This window comes from Astyanax mexicanus, chromosome 6 (assembly GCF_023375975.1).
Source record: "Astyanax mexicanus isolate ESR-SI-001 chromosome 6, AstMex3_surface, whole genome shotgun sequence".
In the NCBI taxonomy this organism is placed as follows: domain Eukaryota; kingdom Metazoa; phylum Chordata; class Actinopteri; order Characiformes; family Acestrorhamphidae; genus Astyanax; species Astyanax mexicanus.
In genome coordinates, this window is record NC_064413.1 from 14,143,516 (window position 1) to 14,164,410 (window position 20,895).

The 20,895-nt window shown below is 38.8% G+C and overlaps 1 protein-coding gene across 3 annotated transcripts in view; it reads left to right on the forward strand.

Annotated features, from left to right (window-relative positions):
* Positions 1–20,489, forward strand: part of LOC103036295 (corticotropin-releasing factor receptor 1) — a 35,479-nt gene extending 14,990 nt beyond the window's left edge. For 2 of the 3 annotated variants that reach the window (XM_049480550.1, XM_007232950.4), the window contains exons 4-12: positions 2,393–2,499; positions 10,920–11,040; positions 11,533–11,686; positions 13,355–13,415; positions 16,031–16,103; positions 16,256–16,341; positions 17,625–17,760; positions 17,915–17,956; positions 19,677–20,489. In XM_049480550.1, coding sequence (XP_049336507.1) covers positions 2,393–2,499; positions 10,920–11,040; positions 11,533–11,686; positions 13,355–13,415; positions 16,031–16,103; positions 16,256–16,341; positions 17,625–17,760; positions 17,915–17,956; positions 19,677–19,817 — 921 coding nt within the window. In that variant the 3' untranslated portion in view covers positions 19,818–20,489. Of the gene's footprint in view, positions 1–1,089; positions 1,176–2,392; positions 2,500–10,919; positions 11,041–11,532; positions 11,687–13,354; positions 13,416–16,030; positions 16,104–16,255; positions 16,342–17,624; positions 17,761–17,914; positions 17,957–19,676 lie in introns of all 3 variants that reach the window. The other variant, XM_022674061.2, reaches the window with a different exon arrangement.
* Positions 20,490–20,895: the final 406 nt, after the last annotated feature.

Sequence of the window (20,895 nt, forward strand, 5' to 3'; positions counted from 1 at the left end):
GTAAATGGTACCAAAACTTTGGCACCCTATTCCTTAAACTTAAAAAGTCTGGAAAAATGTGGCTAAGTGACTGTTTGGAAAGTTGTCGACATCATGATAACTGTGAACCAAGACAGAAAATAAATTGGTTAACAATGCAGTATAGTTGCAGTATGCAATCATTATTAATACATGTTTAAATCTCCCTGTGAGCCCTGTAGTATCAGTAAATACAAAGTAATAGTGCATTAGACTATGTTTATAGTGTTCTGATATTTAAAAAGAAAGCATTCCCAGACTCCCTTTCTATAATTAGCTTTTGCCATTATGAGCATTCCAATTCTCTAAAGATGTGTTCAATGTTTCTATTGGACAAACCTTCAGTTTGTAATATACAGCATGTATGGCCAATCAGACACATGGGCAGGTCCTGGTACCAAAAACATTAAAAAAAGCCTCCTGACAAATTTTAGCACCCCTGCAAAACTCGTGTATGAAGACACAAATGGGTCAGATAGCACTTAAAATGAGTAAATTAGAGTACAACCTCACTAGTCAACAATGTACAGACCACTCTTAAAATTGTCCTGGTAACAAGAAAAAGAGTCCTTATTAAGGTGAGAACTAAACAGAAATTTTAGTGGTGGCGGCAGCATGCTCTGGAATGCTTTTCATCAACAGACATGGAATTATATTAATAAAAATGATAAGCAACACAAAACATAGGGTGACTTGGAAAAAAGGAGCTGATTCAGTCTAATATGATGACTGTTGGTTCAACAAAACTGAAGAGTGGTCTTAAATGTCAAAGCAACATTGGAATAAATCAAAAAGTAAATGGCAAATGTCCTACAGTGGCCCATTTGGCCCTCTCTTAATCCCATAAGATTTGGTTAAAACAAACAATATTTTACCAACCTAAAAGATTTACTGTATGAAAGTATGATTTCTAGGAAAGTAATCTAGGAAATGTTACAATTTTATATAAGAATAATTCCTAAAAGGTTACTGTAAATAAGGGCATCGTCTCATTTGGTCTATGATAAGTCTAAAGCTTACTCGAAGTACTTTTCTAAACTTCTTCTAACATCCCCTGTTTTTTCTGTTTAGATAAAATCTTCAGAAAGTGTCTGGCCAACGGGACCTGGGCCTCCAAAGGCAACTATTCTCAGTGTAAAGCTATTCTTAATGTACAGGTAATAAATTATTACATAGACACACATGTACTCATATTATTCACAAACATTCAAATGTAAAGTTCATTATTTAGATTTTTTAGAAGGACAAAAAGTTAAGGATATTAAGAGTGACGTTCACATACAAACAACATTATGACCAGCTCACTCTGTAAGACTTCTGAAGGTACCCTGTGGAATCTGACACAAAGTCCTGTAAGCTGCTCTAAAATAAAAAAACTTGTTTTTCCAGTATATCCTGTATGTACATAGTGCACACATACCTGGGCCCCCATGTAACCAGGCAACTTTTATTTATTAATTGTTCCAAGATCCAATTCAGACGCTCACAATGCCCTTTGCTGACATTGTTGACACTTTTGGTGGACAGGGCTCTCTGGGCCCTCTGACTAGATTTTGTGCAATGTCATACACAGCAGGGAGCAATAAATTGTGTTGAAATCCACCCATTTTAGTAACCATCATTGAAATTTTTAGTTTCTTGTGTTACAGTAGCCCTGGATGAGGTACACTTTCTTGATATTGTGCATCTGTTAACCTTGGAAGCCAAAAGTGCTGTTTCCAGTTTTCAGTTTGTCCTATCTCAGATCACTGTTGGTAGGTACTCACCACAGCTGACTTGAGTGACTTGTAATTTTGGAGAGGGTCAAATCGTCCAATTGCCGCTGTAGTTTTGATCTTGGTTATATGTATTCCGCACAGTTTTGTGTGGATAGTGGCATTTTTTTTTTACTGTGTTGCTGTGCTAATAGCTACTCACTGTACGGACTGACAGATACACTCACGATAGGGGAATTCCGGTTAGTGGCTTTATTCTCTTTTCTCCACAAGACATGTTAGTCTTATACATTCTACAAACAAATGAGTTTGAGGCAAAAATAAAACAAACACCAGACTGACAGAGCAGAACTGAGCCAAGCCTAGCCTACACACACAGTGAGGAGTACAACATTGAGCTCCTAGAGTGAGCCTTACACAGGTTTTCTGTAAACTTTAGTATGTAAAAATGATCTGATCAGCTCCCAGCATCAGCTAAAAAAGAGAAATTTGACAGTTGGCTGAATGTGATCTTTCAATCTGTGAACTGTTTTTGTGGTATGAAATACCAACAGTATACAAGTTTAAGTTGGTATACATGTTTAAACAGTATTTTTCATTTTCCATTTTCTTTAGAGTTTTTATGTGTGTATGTATGTGTGTGTGTGTTTGTTTTACAGAGGAAAAGCAAGCTTCACTATCGGATCGCTGTCATTATCAACTACATGGGTCACTGTTTGTCTTTATTCACTCTTCTCATTGCCTTCACACTCTTCTTACGACTCAGGTAAGCTTAACGAGGCACCTCACTAACTAATGATGATGATGAAAGTTACACTTACATAGCAGCTTTCTAGACACCCATAGACGCTATACACTCAACCATCACACACCGGCAAACTAAAGTTACTGAAGTTATAATTTATTGCTTTTACACTGACATGCCAAATATCATGGAAAAGGAAATAATACAGTGTCTTTTGGCTTTTGTCTCATTCCATAGAAGCTAAAAAATGCTTCGATTATCAACTTACATACTGCTATCCCATGGCTTTTGGCATGTCCTTGGCATAATTAGTATTCAAGTCTCCATTCATGGATTTAGAATGTGTATTATTACACTGCATGGGATGTTCCTCACATTTGCATTTCTAGGTCAGCAAGGTTTTATACACACAAGAACTCATTCTAAGGCAGCGCTTTTTTTGGGTACCAGGACAAGAGATGTTATCTTTTTGTCTCCCTGCTGTTTTCTGGTCTAGAAACCTCCATCTGGCTCTCAGGGAGGGTTTGAACAGTTAAACTAGGCCATTCTACACTCCAGCATCACCCAGTACTGAAAATAACAATAACAGTAAACCCCCTACTGCTACAGCATGCTCACTCAGCAGGGGTGTGTTTGCCTATGTGAGTGTGCGTGCATTAGTCGTCTGATATTTTGTATCTCTAGGCAGAGTGTATTTATAATGTCATTGATGTTGAGTAATACTTTATAGCCTCAAACACTTTTCTCTCATGTAGTCATTTTATTATTTTATTGCTATCAAGAATTCTGCTTCATTAAAGCCTGGCTGTTTTTGGACGCTAATGCGACAGCAGCTGTTCCACTCTCTCTGATTAGCAGAAATTATGCGCTTTATAGATTTAATTGACCTTTGATTCCTATGTTGTACCCTGGACTCTCAAGGGCACAGGGCAAGCCCTACATTAGTGTGGCCTTTTTTGTTTGCCAAGTGAACATTAAGCCCCATGACAACTGCTGCCATCCTAACCCATGTCTCGCCTATGCAACATGTAATCGGATTAGAGTGCTGACAGACTGACACGTGAGACTAACTGTTTTTTTCAAGGGGAAAATAAATTAGTGATTATCATAAATAACTCACGAGAAACTTCTATAAAAAGCTTGGAGGCAAAGTTACTAAGGTCCACTGTGATGCTCTCTATTTAAGGTCATGTGGAAGTTAGTTAAACAAAGTTATCATAGATTCTGTTCTGAGGTAACATTTAATGATCATACTATTTGCAAGGGGTGGGAATCACAGGGCATCTCACAATACGATATTATCATGACAAGACAAGACAATTATTTTGTGTTACTGAAGAGCATACAATATTCCTACATAAATAAATACCAGGAATTATGGATTTTTGGTGTCAGTTTCACAGAATTGTACAACAAATATTCCTCGCCAGAGGTAAAGTAAGGAAGCAGTTAGTTTAGTAAGTCAAATTGGGGCAAGTTTAGAGCACCTGTGTGTCAACAAAAATGCAGATATTTGTATCAAAAATGTGTATCGATATTTACATACTGCTACCTCAAGAGATTTTTTTAGTTTTTAAACTGTACTTTAGATCATAAAATCATAAAAACATGTAAATGGCTAGAACTATTTACAGGAGTTTTTGCTTTAATTTGAAAGGCCATTTAACCAGGCAAAACATTTATGCACCACTGCCTTAACTAAACTAATGTTTAAAAATGCATAAATAATTTACTATGCTATAGCCACAAATCGGCAAAAGAGTTTTCTTCTGATTTTGTACATTTTTAAAATTTATAAGTCTACCAGTATTCTGAGGGTAAAAGCTAGCATGCTTTCTCAGATTTTTTTTTTTTGTATTTGGAGGAGAACTGCTAAGCTGCTCAGTGACTGTCCAGCTGACTAACAGATGTCTGTACTGGCTAGAATCACGCTGAGTTTAAGGAGGAAAAGTTTCATTATCTTACTCGTTCAGAGAGTGCTGAAAAGTATGTTCTCTCGGACTCCTACTTACATGTGGGTGTGGCATCACAAGGGATCTAACCTGCTGTTTCCCTCCAAAGACAGGGCAGTGCATAGATGGCTGTGCCACCCGGGAACCCCTTTGTCCAGTCTCTTTTAAATGGTGAAATTCTAAACACTGATCTTATCTGTTTGTCTGGATCCTTTGGTGAATTTATTGTCCATGATCTTTTAAAGAATCTTGGAGCCTGCTATTTTGAGATAAGAGCTTTCAGAGTGGTTTATTGGCCTTAATGTGAATGTGAAGGATGGATCTTTTGGATTAGGCGCCGAAACACTGTTCTTGTTATACCTTGAGTATAGTTTCTTTACAAAAAAACATTCTAGAGTTATGTGCAATGTGATTGGCTGAAAGGTGTTCTGTGAGTGCCATTATCAGCGGGGCTCTCCATGTACTATTCCACCGCATACAGGTAACCTAGGTAGCCAAACAGCACAGCTACAAACACAGCAGCAATGGAACTATTTTAGGGTGAAGGTATTAGGGTGAAGACTGATCAGACATGGATTTACAATACTTTTTAAAAGCCTGTTCTTTTTTGCTTCACAACAAAAAACACACAGCTTTTACTTTTATAATTTAAATGAGCTCTCCTCTGATTGGTCACTGCAACAAATCACAGAAGCTGTGTAAAATTACACAACATAGCTTTGTTGTATATTAAATTTGGCCTATTGAATTTCACGTGAAGGTCTCTGTTAGTGGTACAGAGCCATATCAAAATAATATCAGCTTAAGCAATTTCTCGAAACAATATTAAGTTTAAATTCTTTTCAAGAATTTAGCAATATTTCAATTTAATATAATGTTTTTCAGCTCTGGTGCTGAAGGCACCCTGTCTGCACATTCATTCAACTAATTAATTCATTACCAAGTCAACATGTATCCAAATATTTAAAAAAATGTTTAACTTTGTTTTAATTTCCTTTAACCCAGAAATTAAACAGTATTATATATTTTAATAAATTTTAATAGTGTGTAAACTGTATGCTTGCTAGGTTACTGTTTTAATATCTGCATTTAATTTAGTTTACTGCATTTGTAACCCTAATATAATATATATATATATATATATATATATATATATATATATATATATATATATATACATATATATATATATATATATATATATATATATATATATATATATATATATATACAGTTGTGGTCAAAAGTTTACATACACTTGTAAAAAAACATAATGTTATGGCTGTCTTGAGTTTTCAATAAGTTCTACAACTCTTATTTTTCTGTGATAGAGTGATCGGAACACATACATGTTTGTCACAAAAAACAGTCATAAAATTTGGTTCTTTCATAAATTTATTATGGGTCTGCTGAAAATGTCACCAAATCTGCTGGGTCAAAAATATACATACAGCAACATTAGTATTTGGTTACATGTCCCTTGGCCATTTTCACGGCAACTAGGCGCTTTTGGTAGCCATCCACAAGCTCCTGGCAAGCTTCAGGTCGAATGTTTGACCCCTCTTCTTGACAGAATTGGTGCAGTTCAGCTAAATGTGATGGTTTTCTTGCATGAACCCATTTCTTTAGCACTGTCCACATGTTCTCAATGGGGTTTAAGTCAGGACTTTGGGAAGGCCATTCTAAAACCTTAATTCTAGCCTGGTTTAGCCATTCCTTTACCACTTTTGATGTGTGTTTTGGGTCATTGTCTTGTTGGAACACCCAACTGCGCCCAAGACCCAACCTTCGGGATGATGGTTTTAAGTTTTCCTGCAGAATTTGGAGGTAATCCTCCTTCTTCATTATCCCATTTACTTTCTGCAAAGAACCAGTTCCACTGGCAGCAAAACATCCCCAGAGCATAATACTACCACCACCATGCTTGACAGTAGGCATGGTGTTCCTGGGATTAAAGGCCTCACCTTTTCTCCTCCAAACATATTGCTGGGTGTTGTGGCCAAACAGCTCAATTTTTGTTTCGTCTGACCAGAGAACTTTCCTCCAGAAGGTTTTATCTTTGTCCATGTGATCAGCAGCAAACTTCAGCCGAGTCTTAAGGTGCCTTTTCTGGAGCAAGGGCTTCTTTCTTGCACGGCAGCCTCTCAGTCCATGGCGATGTAAAACACGCTTGACTGTGGAGACTGACACCTGTGTTCCATCAGCTTCCAAATCCTTGCAGACCTGCTTCTTGGTGATTCTTGGTTGACTCTTGACCATCCTGACCAATCTCCTCTCGGCAGCATGTGATAGCTTGCGTTTTCTTCCTGATCGTGGCAGTGACACAACTGTTCCATGCACTTTATACTTGCGTATAATTGTCTGCACAGTTGCTCTTGGGACCTGTAGCTGCTTTGAAATGGCTCCAAGTGACTTCCCTGACTTGTTCAAGTCAATAATTCGCTTTTTCAGATCCACACTGAGTTCCTTTGACTTTCCCATTGTAGCTTTTGTAGCTGAGTCTAATCACTGGGTCAAATGAGCCCTATTTAAATGGGCTCATGAGAAGTCAACAGCTGTAGTCAATCAGAATCACTTACAAGAAGTGAAGAGGCCATGACATGAAGCTAATTTGATTGACACAACTCGCTACATCACCAAAATTGACAAATTTTGTTGCTGTATGTATATTTTTGACCCAGCAGATTTGGTGACATTTTCAGCAGACCCATAATAAATTTATGAAAGAACCAAATTTTATGACTGTTTTTTGTGACAAACATGTATGTGTTCCGATCACTCTATCACAGAAAAATAAGAGTTGTAGAACTTATTGAAAACTCAAGACAGCCATAACATAGTTTTTTTACAAGTGTATGTAAACTTTTGACCACAACTGTGTATATATGTATCTGTAGTGCTGATCATGCTGATGTAGTTTCTACATTTTATAAATGTTTATGTATCAGCAGTAGCAGATACTAGTCTCAGTACAAAGAGAAGGGTCATTAAAAATGGAGACAGCCGAGAAGGACAGTTCTGCATGTTCAGCATGACAGCAGTGACACTTAAATGAATGAGTGCCCCAGTGACTGACTAATTCAAAGTGTCTTTAATATTCGGCCAAAGGATGGCCTGAGACTGCAGCAGTCCTGGGACGCATCAATAATAAATAAATGTGGAATATTAATAAGTTGTGCAGTGACAAGCAGCCTCAGGGCACCACATCTAAAGTAATCACTTAATACTACATGTCAGATTGGTCTTATTTTTAGCCCTGTGGCTTGCTATGGGAGATGCACCAACAACTACATCTAGAATATGAAAGAAACTACATGTCTTGTAAGTTTTGGAAAGAAGTCAGTACTACTTTTCTTGTGGGTGTGTTTAGGTGGAGCGGACTCCGTGATATTATAGGGCAGTGTAGCAGAAAGGAATTAGTCCTAGTGATAGACATATCCATAAAGCCTGGTGTCATATCAGTATTAGACTCTTCACTGAAGATGATCTGCTGCCATCCTTAGTCACCCCATGACATTACTACCCACCAAGTTTCCTACTGGCATTTAAAAGACATCTGCACATAAAACCTTTATATATTAATAAATATTATTATTAGTTATAGATGTTTGGAAACCTTCAGCATTAAAAGGAACCTAAGAGGTTTATGTTTGTGTCAGGTCTTTTGTCTGTCTGCTTCTCATGTCTGTGTTATTCTCAGGTCTGTGTTTCATTCCCAGTGTTTTTCCACTCACCTGTGTTCATTTGTAGCTCCGCCCCTTCGTCCCAGGTGTTTCCTGTTCCCTTTGTGTGTGCACCTCTATTTAAGGTGTTCCATTTCCCCGGTGTCGATCCATGTACGTTTATCGTCTGTCAGTGCTCCATGTTTTCCCCAGGTTACTCAGTCCTGTTTTCGGTAGTTCCCTGTGTATTTTGTATTTGTTTTTCGTTAATAAATCCCATTTTGTTTGCATTTGCGTCCGCCTCCGCGTCCTCCCTGCACCCGCACCTGACAGAAGGATCGACCAAATATGGACGCAGCAAACGAGTGGACCGGCTCCAGGTTGGCGATCCGCCATGCACCATGCGGGACCCCGGCGTTGGAATCCCCGAGGCCTAAAGGACGCCACAGGCCTCGGGGTAGACGTTCTAAGGGGTCCCGCCAGCATAAAGAGGATCCCTTTACGGGGGAGGATTTTCTTGGGGGGGCGCTAAGGGTTGGTGCGTTGAGCCTCGGGTCTCATCCCGTGTTAGGCAGTAGCCATGAGTACCCGAGGCAAGTGGCGCGCAGCCCGTGGGACTACCTGGGATGTGCGCCCAGTAGCTCCGAGGAGGAGGAGGAGCTCTACCCCCGGCTGAGGCTCCGCGCTCCGAGACCCCCGCGGCCCATCCGCGCTCCGAGAAGCTCGCGGCTGAGGCTCCGCGCTCCGAGACCGCCGCGGCTCATCCGCGCTCCGAGAAGCTCGCGGCTGAGGCTCCGCGCTCCGAGACCCCCGCGGCTCATCCGCTCCCCGAGACTTCAGCGGTGGCCGCGCCGCCCCCAGAGAAAGCGCCGGCGGCAGCACCGCTCTCTGAAGCTCCGGCTAAGCTAGCTAGCCTGCTAGCTCCACCGTGCTCTCAAGCCCCACCTGCTTCCAGCTCTCAAGCCCTACCTGCTTCCAGCTCTCCAGCCCGGCCGGATTCCAGGTCTGCGACTCCTGCTCCAGAAGCAAGCTCCGGTCCGGTTTCTACAGCCTCGCCCACTGCTGAATCTGCGGTTCCAGGCCGGATCTTGGCGGCAGCCGCACTCTCAGCTCCCGCTGAATCGGCGTCTTTGCCAGCTGTATCAGCGCTGCCCGCGGCTCCGGCCGCCTCTGACTCTGTGCCCGCGGCTCAGGCCGCCTCTGACTCTGGTACCCACTGCTTCAGCTCCATTGCCAGCGGTGCCCGCCGCTCCTGTTCCTGTACCTGCTCCAAGAACAATGTTTGGCCCTAGGCCCCTTGTCCCTAGGCCAGCAAGGCCTCCTGACTTTGCCCCCAGTACTGTGCCCAGGCTGTCCCCACAGACTTTTGCTGGTCCTGGGCACCCTCCTATGTTTTTGGTCCCCCTGTCTCTCCCTGTCCTGGTCCCCGTATCTGTGTTCGTTCATGTTCCTGTCCCCTTAGGTTTTTCTGTTACTGTCCCCGTCACTGTGCTAGTTTCTGTCCCTGTAAGTGTATTTGTCCCGGTTCTCTCGTCCACAGTCCAGTCTCTGTCCCAGTCTAACGTCCAACCCCATGTCCAGTCTTTCGTCCAGTCTCTGTCCCCTGTCCAGTCTTTGTTCATGTCCCCTGCCCTGTCTGCATCCCTGACCGATGTACAGCCCTCTGTCCAGTCTCAGTTCTCGTCCCCTGTCCGGTCTCTGCTTTTCCCACCTCCCCGGTCTCCATTCCAGTCCCAGTCTGTATCCCCTGTCCAGCCCAATGTCCAGTCTCTGTTTATGCCCACTGTCCAGTCCCCTGTTCAGTCTCATTTCCCATCCCCTGTCCTGCCCCATATCCAGTCTCCATTTGTGTCTAGTGTCCAGTCTGACGTCCAATGTCCGTTCACATCCTTAGTCCAGTCCCCTGTTCGATCTCCAGTCCAGTCCCCTTTGTTGTCTAGGGTCCAGTCTGTGTTTCAGTTTCCTGTCCCGTCCTTTGGCCAGTCTCCTCTCGTCTGTGCTCAGTCTTAGTCTTGTTTGGTATCCTGTTGTGTTTTCCACCCCCTCTTGCCCGGCTCCTGGGGATCTGTTTTTACGCGCCCCGGGAGTTGCGCGTTAAAAGGGGGGTTCTGTCAGGTCTTTTGTCTGTCTGCTTCTCAGGTCTGTGTTTCATTCCCAGTGTTTTTCCACTCACCTGTGTTCATTTGTAGCTCCGCCCCTTCGTCCCAGGTGTTTCCTGTTTCCTGTGTGTGTGCACCTCTATTTAAGGTCCGTGTTCCATTTCCCCGGTGTCGATCCATGTACGTTTATCGTCTGTCAGTGCTCCATGTTTTCCCCAGGTTACTCAGTCCTGTTTTCGGTAGTTCCCTGTGTATTTTGTATTTGTTTTTCGTTAATAAATCCCATTTTGTTTGCATTTGCGTCCGCCTCCGCGTCCTCCCTGCACCCGCACCTGACAGTTTGTAATAAAACCCACCGCTGTGATATAACCTACACACTATATAGTAGCAATCATTCAGTAAATCACAGATAAGTTTACATAAAAACAGATATGAGGGATATGAGGGTGTTTGATAAAATAATGGAACCCTTAAAGAAACAACATATCGTCGCTGTCCTATAAAGATTTTTAGTTTACTACAGAATTTGAACAGACAGACTGTCCCTTACGCTGTGCCAAAATTTCTTGATGAACGGACCAACAGATATACTTCAAAATGACCTAAAATATACTCTTTTTAAATTGACTTCCATTGAAATTTTACACAGTTTTTTCTCTCTCCTATAAAGCGACGATATGTGCTGGTATCATATGGAATCATGTTCTCCCATTTCTTCCTCTTTATAGGAGTATTCGCTGTCTAAGGAACATCATCCACTGGAATCTCATTTCTGCCTTTATCTTGAGGAATGCGACATGGTTCATTGTTCAGCTCACCATGAGCCCGGATGTACATGAGAGCAACGTAGTGAGTATCTGAACAGTACTCTTACTTCTGCTGAGGTCTAACTTTAAGCTGGGATTGATGTTAACTTCTTATACACTTCATATATAATATTTAAACACTAGTTCATATTTATTTATTTAATAATTCAGTGTAAATTGCAGAACAAACAGATTGCTTTATCCAGATGTTTCAGATGCAAAAATGGGTCGCACCTGTGGTCTGACATCGCCCCTTAAGGCTTAAGTTATGAGATACATCAACACAGCCCATCACTGCAGATAATTTTCCTCAAGGCCTTAGTCTTTCATGATTTATGCCGACTGTCCTTTCATATTAAACTGCTGGTATTTCTCAGACTCCCCCAGGTCTATTTTTTATCTCATTTCATTTAGTTGTCATTTAAAAAATTAAAAATAACCTTAACCCAGATCTGTCCAACTTGTAGCAGTATCCCATTTTCCACCTCATATTTTTGACTTTCTCTCTCTCTCTTTCTGTCTCTCTCTCTTTAAGCCATGGTGCCGTTTGGTGACAACCCTGTATAATTATTTCCACATGGCAAATTTTTTCTGGATGTTCGGGGAGGGCTGCTACCTGCACACAGCCATCGTACTCACATACTCCACCGACAGGCTCAAGAAATGGATGTTCATCTGTATTGGATGGTGTAAGTCTGTGTAAATACTTAGAGGATGATGCAATAGTCTAGCTTGGTTATAGTTAGCAGAAAGTGCTGTTTATGTAAACTTTTTGTATAGAATAAATGTCTACGGCTGTGACCGAAAAGGCTCCCTATTTACTATTTAGGGCACTATTGAGTGTCTGAATCGTAAGGGGGAATTGGAACGTGATTTTGAGGGCACTATAAACTCCCATAATGCATCAGGATTTATAGTTTATAGAGTTGAGTGTGTCCCAGAATGCATTGTGAGTTTCCTTACTCAGCAACAGACAGACGAACAAACAGAATGGACAGCGAGCCCTCAGTGTTGCCAGATTGTTACAGTGGGATTTAGGTAAACCCAATTTGCTGATAAAACGTGTTTCAAATCCACCAAAATGCAGAGAAAAACGACCAAAAACTAAATAGCTAGTGTTTAGCATATCAGCAGTATTACAGGGTTCATTCCAACATGATCTTAAATAAAATACCTTATCTTAAATATCACTAAATACAAAAAAACTACATTTCAATGAATATTATCTGCTTGTGTGTATTATATACATGTTTAGCGTATCGTAAGATGCAAGAACCAAGAAAAGTAGTTACAGTACATAAAAATAAACTTACAAGCAACAAGAGAAGTAAATACGCAAACATAATAGCAAACACAAACAATGCTTATTCAAATTTCCTTCAGCAGGACTGTCTCTGCAAAGGTTAGTGTTCGATATCTACAACACAGATGAGTTCAATATTTAAACTCTTAACACTTGGTAGTTTCCTCCAGACAATTTCAGACACAACTCGACATTTGGCATAAAACCACCCAATCTGGCAACACTGCGAGCTGGTGTACGCTGTTAATTTCAGACGTTTCTCCATGTAGTTCATTAATGTGAGGATTGTGTTTCTAAACAGCGTAAATATAACAGTCAGAAAGATTATTTACTCTGTGATTAGCTCAGAGATTAGCTCAGAGCTCAGCTCGTGTGTTTATGGAGTTTTAAACATAGTTTAGTTATTCAGGTGTTCAGGTGTTTCAAAGATCTGAGTGGGCACGTGAAAATGATGAGATTTCACTCCTGTTTTCACCACTACTTAGTGAACTACATAGCCACTCCCTATATATCACAACACTAATGAGGGAGTAGGGAGCCATTTCGGTCACAGCCTACGTCACATTTTGTCCCATGACTTTTGTCATTTCTCTGGTAATATACAAAATGCTGTATTTTCCTGCCTAATATTCATGTGGGGCATTGAGTTTGGATATGATTTTTGCCACAGTCTGGTCACACAGACAATTTTAGGCAGATGCCGACGACCACTGCACTGTCCACTGTGGGTTGTAATGCCTTCTTTAAAGTTTTTCCTGTACATATGTGACACAGTGGCTTAAGGAATTCATCCATCCGGCACCCACTATTGGGCTTTACTTCAACTTTAATAAATAATGTCACTTTGCCATAAGCATATAGGCCAGCATTCAGCCTCACTCTCAAGATAACACCTTACAATTTATATAGGTGTGGGCGTTCCCAATCCATCCTCTGAGTGGACTGTCTGTGTTGTTTTAGTGATGATTTAGTTTAGTCTCATTAAATATTTTTTTTCCTTATTTAAAAAAAAATTAATTATATACATTTATTCTTATTGTTTTTTTTTATTCAGGTATTCCTTTACCAATTATTGTAGCCTGGGCCTTTGGGAAGCTTTACTATGACAATGAGAAGTAAGTTTTTATCATAATTGATTTGTAAACGATTTCATTTTGTATTATTGCTGTGGTAAATTTGTGAGTTAATCTGTTTATGAACTGGTACTTTTAGTTTATTCCTAGGATACAAATTGCTTTAAAGTTGTTATATTAGTTATATTCTTAAGTATTTTCCTACTAGTGGAACAAGCTTTTTTAGAGCATAAATTGTTTTCAGTATAAGGTTGCTGATTAGCAGGTGCACTTAAAAAAAATAAAAATGTATTTATTTTAGTAATTCAATTCAAAAAGTGATATGAGATTTTACAGAGATTCATTACACATAGAGAGATTTACACTGAACAATAACATAAAGGCAACACTTTTTCTATGTACACAAGTTTTTTTCTCTCAAATTTTGTTCACAATTGTGTCTAAATCTGTGTTCGTGAGCACTTTTCCTTTGCTGAGATAAATCATCCCCCAGTCACAGGTGTAGCATATCAAGATGCTGATTAGACACAGTCTTGGACTGGCCACAGTAAAAGGCCACTCTAAAATGTGCAGTGTAGCACATCTCCTTCACATAGAATTTATCAGGTTTTTGATTGTATTCTGTGGAATGCTGGTCCACTCCTCTTCAATGGCTGTGTGAAGCTGCTGGATACTGGCAGGAACTGGAACCCGTTGTCGTATACGCCGATTCAGAGCATCCTGGGTACTGAGTACAGATCCTTACAGCATGGGGCTATCTATTATCATGCTGCAACATGAGGTAATGGTCGTGGATGAATGGCACAACAATGGGCCTGAGGATCTCGTCAAGGTATTATTATGCTTTGTGACAAAACCGCACATTTTAGAGCGGCCTTTTACTGTGGCCAGCCCATGGTAAACCTGTGTAATAATCACTGGGTCTAATCAGCATCAGATTTACAACAAAATTTAAGAGACATATGCCTTTTGTGTACATAGAAAAAGTCTTAGATCTCATGGTGCTCATAACAATTAGAGCAAAACTAAAAGTGCTGTGTTCAGGATGGGTGTTTCTATATTTCTGAATTAAAGAAAAATAATAATTAATTGGTTTTATGTAATTTTGTAATTGTCTGAGAAACGGAATTTTGTTTTTTTATTATAGCTGTAAGCTATAATAATCAGCATTAAAATGAATAAACACTGAAATAGCATTAAAATAAATTAAAAAACTGAAATAAATTAACTTTTGATGTTATTCAAAATTTTGAGATGCACCTGTATGCTTGCTAATAATTATCTAGCTTATTCCATTTTTGTTCTCTGACATTCCTCATGTCAACTTTTAGACTTTTCCATGAATGTATGTTTATTTTAACTTTTAGGCTTAAGGTTAACATTTCTCCCGGCTAAATATTATCCCTAAATATTAAACATTATATTTTTTCCAGCAAGTGTAGAATTCAAGAAAAATGAACAATCCAATGTAGCGACGACAGGCTTGATTCTAAGTGTAAACTAGAAAACAATGACTATTTTTAAACATTTACACTTTTAAAAGCTGTCTTGAATGGCTTTATACGATTTGTAGCATTGAATACGATGCAATAGAGATGTTCTTAAAGACTGACACACTGACAGATGTTGTTTTCTTGCTTTAGCTACATAGGACATTAACAAGTAACAAGACTTTTACCATAAAAGCTTAGGCCATCCTTACGTGATTAACAGATTTTCTCCACGTGGCCCTGGTCTACTACATCCCTGTTTATTTCACGTGTTCCACTTCTCCCAACATGGCAGCTGCTACCCTTTCTGCTGTAAACTGGATGTGTTAGAGCAGGAGAACTCTATGAAATGTTTCAGAGCTCCTATGAGAAACAAAAGAAACATATCCAAGCAATGTTTACTGAAATAACTGATTAATTACTAACCATATTGTGAACTCTATATAACAAAGAACAAAAAACCCTTGACTTGCTATAACTGTTAATATTCTTTTTAATTGCGTTAGATTGCAAACGTATTACAATAAAAGTTATATTATTGCCAACCTATAAAAAAATAGAATTGTAATTGCATTAGCTATATAAACTTAAAATCAATAGTCCGTCCTAACAATTTAATTGTGTTGTTGTCTTGGTGTCAGTTGTAACATGAAAAAGTAGTGTAACTTCCCTACAAGAACATCAGCTTCTTTAGAAAATAGAAGATTCAGGTGTTTTTTATGATGAACATAAATAAAATTTGCTGGAAACAGAGGTTCCTTTAGGAATTCAGGGTGTACCCCTCTAAGGAGTATTTTACACAAAATACATCAGCTGTTCTTGCGTAATATGCTAACAGTTCAGACTGTCTCAGCCAATGTCTATATCTGGGGAAAACATGCTAACCGTGACTTATTGGGGACATGACTTTGGAGGAAGAATGTGAAAATGTTCTTATTAAAAACTGAAATGGGAGGAAGCTGTAAAATTAGAGCAAGATTCGGAGCTACAATTAAATCTGACAATAATTCTCGGGCAAAAGTGACTCTTCTTTATTAGCTAATATATATTCTTAAAGCCATTTATTTTCATAAACTCTCATTTTACTGTTTCTTTTTAAGTCTGATCAACATGTCTGTCTACAGTTAAAAGTAAAAAACATCATAATTGTTTCTTCTTTTTGATCAGATGTTGGTTTGGGAAAAGAGCAGGTGTGTACACAGACTACATCTACCAGGGTCCCATGATACTGGTGCTCATGGTAGGAACTTTATTTACAGTGATATATTAATGAAGCACAACGTGTGTTTTATGTAAATGTATTAGAAATTATGAACTAATTTAAGCTCAGGCTGTATTATTTTTACTTCTGTATACACTGTCTGCTGCAAGAAGTTTATAAATGTCTTGCAGATAAATTTCATCTTCCTCTTCAACATTGTGAGAATCCTCATGACCAAACTTAGAGCCTCCACCACCTCAGAAACCATCCAGTACAGGTACACACACACACACACATTTTTTATGCAGTATTTTAGATAATTACATTTGAAATTGACCAATGCAGCAATATTTGCATAAGACAATGAATAAAATACTTATAAAATAAATATTTATCTACTTAAAATACATTTCCAAATACATTTAACTCAAGATTTGATCACCACTTTTTATTTTAACTGTATTATGATTGTCGTATTGTTTCTATACTGGTCAAAATAGTTGGGAATGAGCATTTCTAAAGATTCTGTCTTGCTATTAAACACTGACATGACATAAGTCATGGGACAGGGACATGCCTTATTGCCACTTAACCCTTGTGTTGTCTTGCGGGTCAAAAGTGACCCGCTACCATGTTTAACTGTAGAACAAAATACCTCAAACTATCTTTTTCCAACTTGAAATTTTAGTACACCCCATCATTAGAAAGAGTGATACTTTGTTTTTGTTTATGTTTCTATGTGGGCTGTACTCCTCTAGGGTACAAAGATTGTCTTATGGGTCATTTTTTACCCATGAATTATAAAAGCATTTAAACACCAGAAAAAAAGTATAGTATCCTGTAGAATACAATATTGGAGGACCCAAAATTCAAATAGGCTGCTTAATTTTTTTTTTTTTTTTTTAGGGCGGGTCATTTTTGATCCTTAGGAAAAGGGGAGTAAACAGAATGTTAAGATCGCACAACGGTTAAAAAGCTGTACTGACCTTCAGGATGTGCATGTGGGGCCTTCTGCTTTGAACATAGATGTGATTTCTGCCAAATTTGCCCTTCTGCTAACATGGACAATTCTGACCAAATGCCACCACTCATGATAATTACTATCCACTGTGCTGTCCACTGCCGATTGTAATACCTTCTATGATGTATTCAGTAATGGTACACATGTGACACTTAATCCAGAAATGTTGAATTCCTGAACTTCAGAAATTAGATGTCCCATTTGACACCGATAATTCGCGTTGCCTTACCATTAGCACGCTGGGCATTGTTCAACATCACTAACAAGATAGCACCTTACAACTTATGTGGGAGTGGGCGTTCCCAAGCCGTCTCCTGGATAACACTGGATAATCTATTTGCATGCTGCTATTTAATGTCTACATGTCAGTGTAATATTTAAAAACACGTAACAAAGCTAAACATAGCTTTCTTATTGGAATGAATTTATACGTCTATTTTTGACCGAACTTTGATTTTGACATTTTGACAGATTTTCACATAAGTTTATCTCTCCTATTCCTTATTTTTTTTTCTTCTCTTACATCTGCAACCCATTAGGAAGGCCGTGAAGGCCACTCTAGTGCTGTTGCCTCTGTTGGGCATTACCTACATGCTGTTCTTCGTAAACCCAGGAGAAGATGAGGTCTCCCAAATTGTCTTCATTTACTTTAATTCCTTCCTTCAGTCCTTTCAGGTTGGTCTTCTTTACCTGCACTAAAACCACAGAATTATCATTTTATATGTTATGGTTTGGTAACGCATGTAAAGGTTAGTGTGAGATTATACTAAGCATTTAAGAAAAAAGCACTGTTTTATCATAGGATTGTAATCATTTATTTTTTCCACAGGGCTTCTTTGTGTCTGTGTTCTACTGTTTTTTGAATAGTGAGGTAAGTTCTGTGCTTCACACAAACACACACACATAACAACCACCACATTAGATATTGTTTTATGGCACTTCATTCTTTTGTTACATAGCACTCGCCTAGTGTATCCTAGGACATGTTTACTCTGCTCCAAGAAGCTAAATTTAAGTGTTTCATCTTGCTATATTCCAGTAAGCACACAATTACACAGTCACAATAAAACAGAGATCAAGTGGACTTTTGGAATACATTTGGCTTAGAGAATAAACTACACTGTTACTTTAATCTTAGAGGAACATGAATGGCAGATACCACCTTTGGGGAGGTCATTATCAATCACTCAACCTTTACTAAACTCGGAGTTGAGGGTGGCCCTCATTTACAATGTAGCTGAGCATTTACATAGGGAAGAAATTGACAGAAACAACAACCACAAAAAGTAGATAATAAAATAAGTAATAAAAAAGCATAAACAAACAGCATTATAATACACACTAAGAAAAGGAAGTACAGATTTGTACTTAAAAGGGTATAAAGCTTGTCGCTGGGGCTGTACCTTATATTGAGGTACAAAAAAGTAGCTTTCAGTGAAAGTCCTTTTTTGTACCCATGGTTTTTGTGCCAGTAAAGATTATAAAGATTATAAACATTATCCTCAACTAAATATGGCTCCAAAACTTGGTATTTAAATTTGTACTTATTGCTGTTAGAAATTAATTTGTACTTTAGAGGGACCTGTAAAGACCAATATTGTACCTTTGAGGGTACAATTATGAAGAGTGTACCTTTGAGTACAAAAAAGTACTCATATCCTACCTCTGTTTTTCGAGTGTAAGGTATAAGAATTATTAAAAAAAGAGGATAATAATAAAAAAAATATTAAGATATAAAACAAATAAGGTAAAAATAATAGTTTAAGGGTAGGAATCATAAAAGAGAAGACCATCCAGCTTTTTCATAAAGCGAACAGTGATGTGTACAATACGGGTCGCCAGTAATGAATCTGAGGTATACAGAATCTAGTGGTTTAGGTGTAGTTGCTGATGCATGTCTATAAATTACATCACCATAATCTAGCATAGATAAAAATGTTGCTTCTACAATCTTTTTTCTTGTGTGCGTTGGGAAGCATGATTTATTTCTATATAGGAAGCCGAGTTTTTGCCTTAGCTTACCTGAAAGCTTGTTAATATAGTGCTTAAAAGTAAATTTGTCGTCAAGCCATGTGCCAAGGTACTTATATTTATTAACTCTTTCCACTTTAAAACCCTTCAAAGTTGTAATTTTAATAGAATTAAAATCAATGTTAAATTATCTGGAGAACAGCATGTATTTGGTTTTCTCAGCATTTAAAAGAAATTTATGGTTATAAATGGCAACCTGTATGGCATTAAAAGTTTGCTGCAGTTTATCTACTGCCGCACTAATGTGGTCAGCTGAGCAATATAAAATTGTGTCATCAGCATATAAATGTATTTTACAGTCCACAATGGAGGTGACAATATCATTAATGTATATATTAAATAATATTGGGCCAAGGATTGATCCTTGTGGGAAACCTTTAGAGATGGGTAGCGGTTCTGGTCTACATTGTCCCAGGACTACACACTGCTTTCTATGAGATAAGTAGTTTCTAAACCATTCTAGGGCATTGTGGTTTTGTAGACTTTTTAAAAGTAGAGAATGATCAACTGTATCAAAAGCTTATGCAGATTGAACCCTGTGTGTGCCTTTGTCTTTCCAGGTACGCTCAGCAGTACGGAAGCGCTGGCACCGCTGGCAGGACAAACATTCCATTCGCACAAGAGTTGCAAGAGCGATGTCCATCCCCACCTCACCCTCACGCCTCAGCTTCCACAGCATCAAACAGTCCACCTCTGTCTGAAAGACTGAGAAATTGAGGCTGTAAAAGAGAGTCAGACAAAAAGGACCACAAACTTGGAAGCCAACCTTTGTTTAAAGCAGCAGCAACTGTGAAGAAAGCTTTATATCTGTCCGATAATAACTGGTGGAAACTTTCAGCACAGACTTTTCTACAGAGAATACCTCACCAGTTCTACCATCCACTGGTAGAAAATCCAAAGGGAGTTCCTGATTAAAAACTGTTTTTAGTACAACATTACTTTCTGCTGAGCCGCACAAAGACACTAATGGCACTAAAGGAACAGATGATACAGATGAGCCAGGCAGAAGAGTTCCAGTATGAGAAGGACTTATTCAGTGGACCATCTCCTGAAGGAGTGTATTCCATTACATGTTTATTTAAAGACAAGACTTTTCTTTTTGTATAATACTGGAGTTATTTATGGTTTAACACTATTTCAATCAAAAACCAAGAAGGTCTTTCTTGGTATTTCTTAATTTTCACTGTATGTTTTGTATTTGTGTGTATGTGAGTTTGTGTGAGTAAGTGAGTGAGTGATTGAGTGAGTGAGAGAGAGAAGCAAAAAAAAGAAAGAAAAGAAAGGGTCCTCCAGGGGCTGCACTTTAAATCAGCTTCAGGAGATACAAGTAGAATAAATTATTACCTGGTGGAAAGAAACCACATGCACTGCTACACATCTCTGTTTTCCCTTTTTCCTTTATTCCAGCTCATGGTGAGTTTTTTGAGAACATTATGATCACAAATTAAAGTGCACTGTCAGTTTTAATATTTAAAGTGCATTTTAAAAAGTACTCACTCTATTGAATATTTAAATACTTGCTTTCCTAAATGGAATCATTGTTAATATAATTTGGCTGTTGGATTCGCTTCGCCAACATTTTGTAGTGGATTAACCAGAGGATTTCTTCATTGCTTGGACACAAACACACACTACCCCCACTTTACGGCCTATAAGGAAACTTCGAACCCAGAACACTCTAAAAAAACCTTGGAGTAATCTTTTTTTCAAACAACCTTAAATTTCAAAATGACATTTACTGACTATTTCTTCACTCAGCCTCGCCCGAGAGCCCTAAAT